The 8,845-nt window shown below is 32.1% G+C and overlaps 1 protein-coding gene across 1 annotated transcript in view; it reads left to right on the forward strand.

Annotated features, from left to right (window-relative positions):
- The window catches only part of Asz1 (ankyrin repeat, SAM and basic leucine zipper domain containing 1), a 45,588-nt gene extending 37,071 nt beyond the window's left edge, over window positions 1–8,517 (forward strand). The window contains exons 8-10 of the mRNA XM_010621896.1: window positions 3,555–3,660; window positions 4,457–4,570; window positions 8,238–8,517. Coding sequence (XP_010620198.1) covers window positions 3,555–3,660; window positions 4,457–4,570; window positions 8,238–8,390 — 373 coding nt within the window. The 3' untranslated portion in view covers window positions 8,391–8,517. The remainder of the gene's footprint in view (window positions 1–3,554; window positions 3,661–4,456; window positions 4,571–8,237) is intronic.
- Window positions 8,518–8,845: the final 328 nt, after the last annotated feature.

Consider the following 8,845-nt stretch of genomic DNA (forward strand, 5'->3'; position numbering starts at 1 on the left):
ATATACACACACCAAAGATAAGGTCACTCATAGTTGTATCTTATTTGCCAAAGCAAGTTACATAGCCAGCATTCATGCTATTGAGCAATGAAATATCCCTGGATAGGGAGAGGATCTGGTAGTAATTAGCTCACACACATACATACACACACAATAATTAGATTAAATAAATTAATTTACTATACCTATGTCATATCTGCTTGTTTTGAATATTTTAAATAGGCAAAAAATTATTAGGGCTGCCATGTAAAATTGTGTAGGTTTTATACTGCACAATTCTATCAGGAAGACCCCATTCACATAATATGTATTTAGTATTCTGGAAACTGTTTTGTATAACCTTCCTATCCATATTCAGTGGCCTTGAGAATTATATGTCAAAAAGTTAAAATATTCCTTTTATTAGTGAAGACTTTTTCTAGTAATATTGTTTGAATTGAGTTCCTTATTCAGTTCTTTGCTGTCTTCTGAATAAGAGCTGACAAATTTCTGTTCCACTTACATATTTGTGAATCATCTATCTAGAAATACATAACTGCTATTACTTTTTTTTTTTTTTGTACTCAGAATTGAACTCAGGACCTTGTGCTTGCAAGGCAGGTGGCGGAATTACTGAGCTAAATCCCCAGCCCAATAATTTTTAGTGACAATTGTCATTGGGTCTTAATTTTCTTGGGCTCTTTAAATTTTTATTACATTAATGGATTATTTGTTGAGTAGTTATTGATAATGAACAAATTTTAGTATTTACACACTAAAATGTAAATTAGAAACAAAAATTAATACAAGTAATTACTGCTATTAGCTTTAGTAGAAATATATCTTGTATTATCTTTCTAGAGATCAGAAAAGAGATAAAATAATTATATGTATTTTGAAATGCTTTTATAAGTATTGTTTTTATGCCAAATAGAATAAGAGCTTATACTTTTTTAATTTGTTTTTTGAAATCAAACATAAGGTCCTTTTCATGATCAGTGATATATCAATAGATAGTAGATTATAAAGTTTTCATTTTATAAAGCTTAATTTTTCAACCTGATAGTAAGAAAAAAACTTGTCTTAAGTGAAAATGCTTTATATATCCTAGCAAGATGTCTTAAGAGAGGGCCAGGGATTTAGCTCAGTGGTTCTGCCACCTGCCCTGCAAGCCCAAAGACCAGAGTTCAATCCCTGGTACCAAAAAAAGAAAAAAAAAGTGATACCTTAGAGAAAAGTTTGCTGTTTGTCTCATTAGAAGCTAACCGGCTTGCTTTTTATAAAGTTTTCTCCTAGAAAATATGTGAAGTAAGTATAGTATGTAGTCAAAGAGTTCTAGTAAGAATTTGTTTGGATTTATATCTTTTGTCCCATAGTGATAGATTTTAGATACATTTTTATTTGAATGCATACTATTAAAGGGCTCTCTAGAAAGGTCATCCCTGCATTTGTCAGCTCTCGATGTTAATATTCTATTTATTTTTTGTCGTTTTGCTAGAATGTAACATCTGAAGGTTATTCATATTTCCATATTATCCATTCGTATTTTTTCTCTGAATTATCTGTTTATATCCTTACCTGACTTTTCTTTTGGTTTGTATGAGTTTCTTTGTAGTTTCCTCTGTAAATTGGCTCCTTTCACTGAAACTAGTCTATTCACTGCGCTCTCCTGATGGCCCAAAATCAGTGAACTTATTTAACATGCTTAACCTTTTTTTTTTCTTGAAGTCATCTCCTTCATTTTGGTGTTCACATCAACTTTTTACGTCACATTTTGTGCTTCTCATGCTACATTTCCTTTAATGGCTTTTTTTTTTTACCATTTCATTTCACTCCTTTTGAAGTGTGTCTGTTTTCTCTGTGGTCTTCATGATCATTGTTTTTGTTTCTTTTGTTGACCAAATCACAGATATTTCTAATACTGTGGTTTGTGTGTATGTCCACAATTGAAGGAAAAACTCAGTTCCAGGTAGGAGCTAGTAAAAATAAAAAAATGTAATTTTTCCCATTAATGTTCTCTCATTCTGAATCGTATCTAGCCTCATAAATCTGTAGACCTCAGGATAAATACACTTGAAAGACCTACATTTTTTTCTTTTTTTTTTTTTTCAAAGGAAGTATGGAAGCTGAATCCCAGTTTGTGTTGTTATACCATAATATGTTCTTCATCCCCTACTCTCCAACCACCCGACCCCAAATTCAGTTCCCTGCTTGATCATACCACTTCCACTGAAACCAAAAAACTAAAATTCATCCCACATTCTTCCTTTTGTTTTCATCTATTCTATTACCAAATCTTTCTATTTACTTTCCTAAAAGTTTCTTAACTGCTGTCACTCTTCTCTCTACTGAGAAAGTCAGATACTTATTTTAAGCTTTTCTTCAGCATCTTTTGAACGATTTTTCTCTTAAGTCCCTCAGGGTCTTAGTTACTTTCTCATCGCTGGGACAAAATACCTGACACCCAGAGTTAAGGCAAGTTTATTTTAACTCACAGCTAGCAGAGGTTTCATTCTGTAGTCACTGGCTGACTTTAAGGCAGGGTGGCATGGCAGAAGGGCATTGCAGAGAAATAGTTCATTGCAGAACTGGCAGGAGGCAGCTACAACAATCTTCAAGCCTTTCTTTCCCTTTTATCCCATCCAGGCTACAAACCTTTTGGGTGGTGCTACCCACACCCAGGGGTGGGACTTCCATTATCCACACCTAGATCTATGTTAAACCAAATTATCACATACATTAATACCACTCATGATCTAGCCACCTCCCAAAAGCCACACCTATGAGTGCATAAAGCTTTAAGGGGACATCTAGATATAAACCATAACACCCAGTTATCCTTTCCACTTACATTTTTGTTTTCTGTTAGTCCACAAACTCTCCAAATATACTGTCTCATATAAAACATGATTTTCTACTTTCCTGTTTAAAATCTTTTAATAACTCTACACTATAAAAAAAAGCAGAATCTTTTATTAAATGTTACACACAGCCTCTTCTCTTATACTTTCTCAAAATTTAAACTTTAGTTATACCCTAATGCATACTGCCCAGTACTTTTGCATTTTGTACCTGTTCTCTCCATCCCGAATCCCTTACCTAGCTGACAAACTTATTCTTCAGCTCCAGGCTTAGTTCAAATATTATCTGTGTGAAGTATTTCTAATTCCTTATTCCTACCATACTGTGTGATATCAAAGTCATTAAGAGTTTTAGATACCTCAACTATAAACTAGTATTAACATAAATTATTGGGGAGAATTAAATAATAAATGTAAAAGTAAAACAGATTGTTCACATGGTAGATGCTGAAATATTGGTTCTTTTGTTTTCTTTCTCCCTCTGTGCCTTTATGTTATAGTTGTGGCTCTGCATCTCATCTTGAAGCTTGAACTTGTCAAGATTGTGATATTAATTTTCTCTTGTATTCAATCTCTATTTCAATTTCTAATGCACATTAGCTATTCTAGAAGTATTTTTGAAAGAATTTAATTTTATGACTAGATCCTTAGTAACTAGCCCAGTAGAATGAAGTAAATTGCTTTTAACGATTCTTCTTTGTTTCCTTTCTTTAGTGGTGATGAGTTCCTCAACTTCCTTCTAAAATTAAACAAACAGTGTGGCCACTTAATAACAGCTGTACAGAATATCATTACTGAGTTACCTGTAAATTCTCACAAGGTATTCTACAAAAATTAAGTGAATAAAAGTACGAATGCTAAAGAACACTTCAGATAAGTTCATGATAACTCAGTAAACAATAATAATCTGATAAAACTATATACATTGTTCAGCATAAGATCTAAATAAGTAAATTTTTAAAGTATTACTGATACATAATTAGTTGAAAAACTTTGTTCTTACCCTCAAGGAAAAATGAGTCAGCCCAAAAATTAAACTGATCCAAGTATTGAGCTTACCATTTGTTTTTAAAGAGGATTTGATTGTTTAAAATATAAAGTGACAGAAAGCTAAAGTGAAAGTTGAAACAAAACAGTGTGTTGAGTGTTATTAAAGAACTATGTCATTATAGTTACTTAAATGAAGGAAATTTTAAACTGAAAAAGTATAAGTGACGAGCAAGAAACTTACTAGTTTTTCATGTGTTTTGTTTTAGCTTTTTGTAGTAAAAATATATAAATGTACTTTTTTAATGATATGTATATAATTGTAATATAAGAATCATGTCATTTTTAAAATCTTCACAAAATAATTTGTTTACAAGTATTCATAGCAATACTGATTTCCATATAGAAAGTTATATGTACATATATTTTGGAAGTGCACAAATGTCAGTCAGCTGATTCTATCATTCATATAAAATTACTGAGTGGTATTTGTTGCCATGATATTTCCTGGAGAAAAAAAATTCTTCAGTTATATAATTTAATGTATAAGAATGTTGTATAATCTTTGTTTTTATAAAGTGAAAAATCAGATCCATTATTTAAAGTGTGACTTTTGAAAATATTAACAGATAGTACTAGAATGGGCTTCTCCCCGGAATTTTACTTCAGTTTGTGAAGAACTGGTTAGCAACGTTGAAGATTTGAATGAAGAGGTCTGCAAATTGAAAGACTTAATTCAGAAGGTATGTACTTAACATTTAAATGTGGGGGAACTCAGGAAAATGTTTTAAAGCAAAAGATGTTAGATAGTGAAGCAGTTTTGATAAGGACAAACAGAATACTTAGACAAGTTTCCAGAGGAAGATAGAGATATCTAAATGTTGTTTGTTAAAAGCATACCGTAAAACAGTATGCTCTGTTCATGTTTTTGAATAGCAAGGAAAAATGTCTTACTCTAGTGATAACTTTCTAGTTAAGAGCTCCAAACTATATTCTTAAATGAAATTAGTGGCAAAATCCATTCAAAAATAATCTGGCAAGCTGTGCTAACTATGACAAACATAACTCTGTCTTTCATTAGTACATTACTTTGTTCCAAAGTTGTTGGTACCATGAGTGTTCCATAATAGAATAACTAACAAGTTATAATATATTTATATGTTAAAATGATATGTAGCCAGGAGATGAGGGTGAAGCTGTGTAGAGTATGTGCCTAGTATGCATGAAGCTCTTGATTCAATCATCAGCACCAAAAAAAAAAAGAAAAAAAATAATGTGCAGCCAGTTGAAAAAAAATAATGAAAATCAGGTTTCTGCTTGTTGGAAAATAAGTTATATTTATATATTAGTACATATGTGTGTGGGGGTGGGTGGGTGTGTAGATGCAAGAAAGCCACAATAGAATATTTATTGTCTCTCAAGGACATAGGGTTGTGAATGAAATATTTCTTCTGTTAGCCAGACACTAACTTTTATAATTTCACTGATTTTTTGTTTTGGTTTTGTTTTGTCTTTTGGGGGAATTTTTTTTTTGGTACTAGGGAATCAAACTCGGGACCTTGCGCTTGCAAGGCAGGTGGCAGAACCACTGAGCTAAAAACCCCAGCCCCTTGCTGTTTTTTTTAGTGTTGCTTTGGCTCTTTTATAATCATACAGAAATAGTGTGTATCTAAATTTAAGGGATGTTTGCCCTTTAAGAAAATTGGCTATACCAAGATCTAAGCTGCTGCAATAGGAACCTTTATTGAAGGAGAATATAGGAAAACACTGAGTCAGTTAAGAAATCACTTCTTAGTTCTTTGGAACTGTTTAATAAGTAACTTTGATACCTGTAAAGCTCTCACTCTAGCTATCAACCTGTGTTTAAAAGAAGGGTGTTTGTTTGTGAGTTTGTTTTGTGGTACCAGAGATTAAAACCAGAGCCTTCACCCTGAGATACATCCTCAGACCTTTTTTTACTTTTATTTATTGAGACAGTCTCATTAAGTTGCTTGATCTAGGTTCAAATTTATGATGATCTTGCCTTGGCTTCCCCAAGTGCTGGGGTTACAGATTGGATGCCCAGCTAAAAGCTTCTTTTTACAAAAGTGTAAGAAAATAGTGAAGCAAATTCTACAAAATAATAATGAGAGACATTCTAAATGGGTAAATGAGCAGTATATTTCAGAATTCTTAGAGAAAATAGCTCCTGTCTAGAGAAGAAGATATCTTGGCAGTTGTATTATCTCTGACTTTATTCATTCAACAAACATGAGTGCCTGCTATATGTCAGGCACCTGTTTTACAAAACCTCAATAGAGTTTGAACTTGCTGACAACACAAAAATTATAGCATCATTCATCTTTGCTACTTCCGTCTTATCTGGAAGAATTGAAAGAAAGTGGTATTGATTGCACTTAACATGATGTTTTTCATGGGGATCCAAGAAAAATGTGGAAGTATTCATGTATAGAAACTTCCTGCAAAGCATCAACTTTTAATGCAGGAAATTACTTAAGACATACTTGCCTCAGGATTGGTCATTAATTTGTGTTCCCCAATTTGAACTTACAAACTAGAGATGGGGAGAACTGAGATGAAATTAGAGTTTTCTGAAATGAACGAATTAAAAAGCATTGCTTTAGAGATGTAGTGGCTCTGAAATACAAACAGTACAATCAGCTACTATAAAATTTATTTTTAAATTATGAACTATAAAGAGAATTTTCTTCTATAATTCACAAGGAGGACTTTTTCGCATGTGTGACCTTCTCTACCTAGAATTTACACAATTCTGCATAAGGACTAGCCTTGAAATGCACTTGAATGGCAGACACAGTTCTTTGGGCAACAGAATCTTCATCTTTGAGCAAGCTAATGGACTAGTTTTTTTAGATTAATCTTACCAAAGTAGTAATGATCATAATGATACTTGATTTTAGGTAACTATGAAGGCTTTCAGGTTTGTCACTATGCTATCATGCTTATTAAGCTTGTAATATTTTAGAGTTTACCAATAATAACGGAAGATTTTTTGAAAGAAACACATGAGTTATCACAGATAAAAGTGTATGGAGGTAACAAAGAGAGAGGGTGGGAGAGGTCAAGGCTAGGCTCTAACACCACATCAGTCTCTTTCAAACCAGCACACTGACAGCTCCTGTCAGAAAGGGTCATTCTAAGTAATTGGTTAATAAAAGGAATGACTGTCTCAAGATTCAGTAAATGGAGCATCAGTGTCAAAAAGGAATCTGTTGCTGAATGAAGCCATTTGGAAGTTAGACCAAGAATACATTCTTAATGAGATTGGCAATGAAGTCCGTTTTTCTGCTATAAATTTAAAGTTAATTTTGCAGACTTTTAAAATTAAATATTTACACTTTAGAATTTAGAAGTCATTATTCCTGCTAATGTTTAAAGTATTTATATCACCACTCCAGCACAGGATGTTTCTAGTAAATATCACTCTATAAATGTGCTTGCTTCTTTTTATCTTTCAAGGATCTTTTGGTTTCTGCTTATTTTATTCTCCCTTTCCTGCCCCCTCTTAACAGCCATCTCTCTTCCCTCCTCTCCTCCCTCCCCTCCTCCTCCTTTTTATTTTTCTTCCTCTGTGTCTCCCTCTCTCTCTCTCTCCCCACACCAAAGGAAGGCTTCTTTAGCACAAAATTTCTGTGAAAATGTAGAAACTGAGTCAAACTGAGTCATGTACTTCTATTTCTGAGATTTGCTTTTAAAGAACTATGAAGACTTCCAAGTTTATGAATATACCATTATGCTGCTAAGCTTGAGATATTTCAGTTTACCAATGATAAAAGAAAGTTTTTTGTTTTTTTTAAGAAACAGATCAGTAAACAACAAATAAGTGTATGGGGAAATGTACCAAAAGAACCAATAAGTTTTTGTTGATATTTGCTCTTGCTACTATATTTAAATAAAATATTCAACTTCTAATATCAGTATCTGATCTTCCAGTTTTCACTAAATTTTGTCTATAGTAGGTTTGCTATAAGAATAGTTCACTCTTTTATAAGACCTTAATTGATATTTAATACAGAAGGAAATAAATGCCAATTATAATTCCTTGTAAGTAAAATAGAAATTTAAGCTAACATTTCAGGAACTTTATCTCATGATACAAAAGTAGCATTTTAAATGTGAAAGCCTATGATCATTTGTTAATGTAAAAGTAATAATTTACAATACTGAGTTGTTTAAGAAAAGACTCATGTTTTAATGTAAAACTGATAATTTACAATACTAATTTGATGGTTAAAAAAAATAAAGACTGTCTTGTTCACTTTAAATCTTCCATAAGAATCTTGCGTTTCCTACATCTAAATCAACAGGATTAATGTGGATTTTTTAAAAATCAAAGATGTTTTTATTTTCCGTGTATATACACTCAGTTTTTTTCATTCTAAACATTAGTTGCAAAATGAACGAGAAAATGATCCAACTCATATACCATTAATGGAAGACGTATCTACATGGAAGAGTAGACTTTTGAAGAGCACGGCTGTTACAGTATGCGGATTTGGGCTGCTTCTTTTTGTTTGCAAGATGACTTTGCAAAGAAGATAACCCTAATATTTAAGTTATGTAATCACATCCTATTCAAAGTGCCCTAGCATTGCTATTAGTCTTTAGTGGCACAGTGTAACTTTAAATTCTTTCCTTATACTACACAGGAAAACTTGGGATTAAATAAAGCAGAGGCTTTTTCTTTACAAAGTGTTGTCTGCTTGAGTTATAAATATATTTTATGTTTATTTTGATCAAGTATAAATTATGTGTAATTCTTTAAAAATATGACTGAAGCACATTAAAAATAAAAGTTTTACAATTCTTTACATTTAAGTCTTTTCATCTGTCATAGAAAATCTTATAAAATTTGTGAAGAGTTCTTAAGTCAGTAGCTTTCTTTTATTCCTTATTTCCCCTGTTTGTAATTACAGGGGGTTTCTTACTGGATATACTTAGTCATATTACATTATTAATTTTGAAAGTATTCCAGAGAACAAAGGTTAGAAGTAAAT

This window comes from Fukomys damarensis, unplaced genomic scaffold, assembly GCF_012274545.1.
Source record: "Fukomys damarensis isolate Sample0158 unplaced genomic scaffold, DMR_v1.0_HiC HiC_scaffold_4, whole genome shotgun sequence".
Classification (NCBI taxonomy): domain Eukaryota; kingdom Metazoa; phylum Chordata; class Mammalia; order Rodentia; family Bathyergidae; genus Fukomys; species Fukomys damarensis.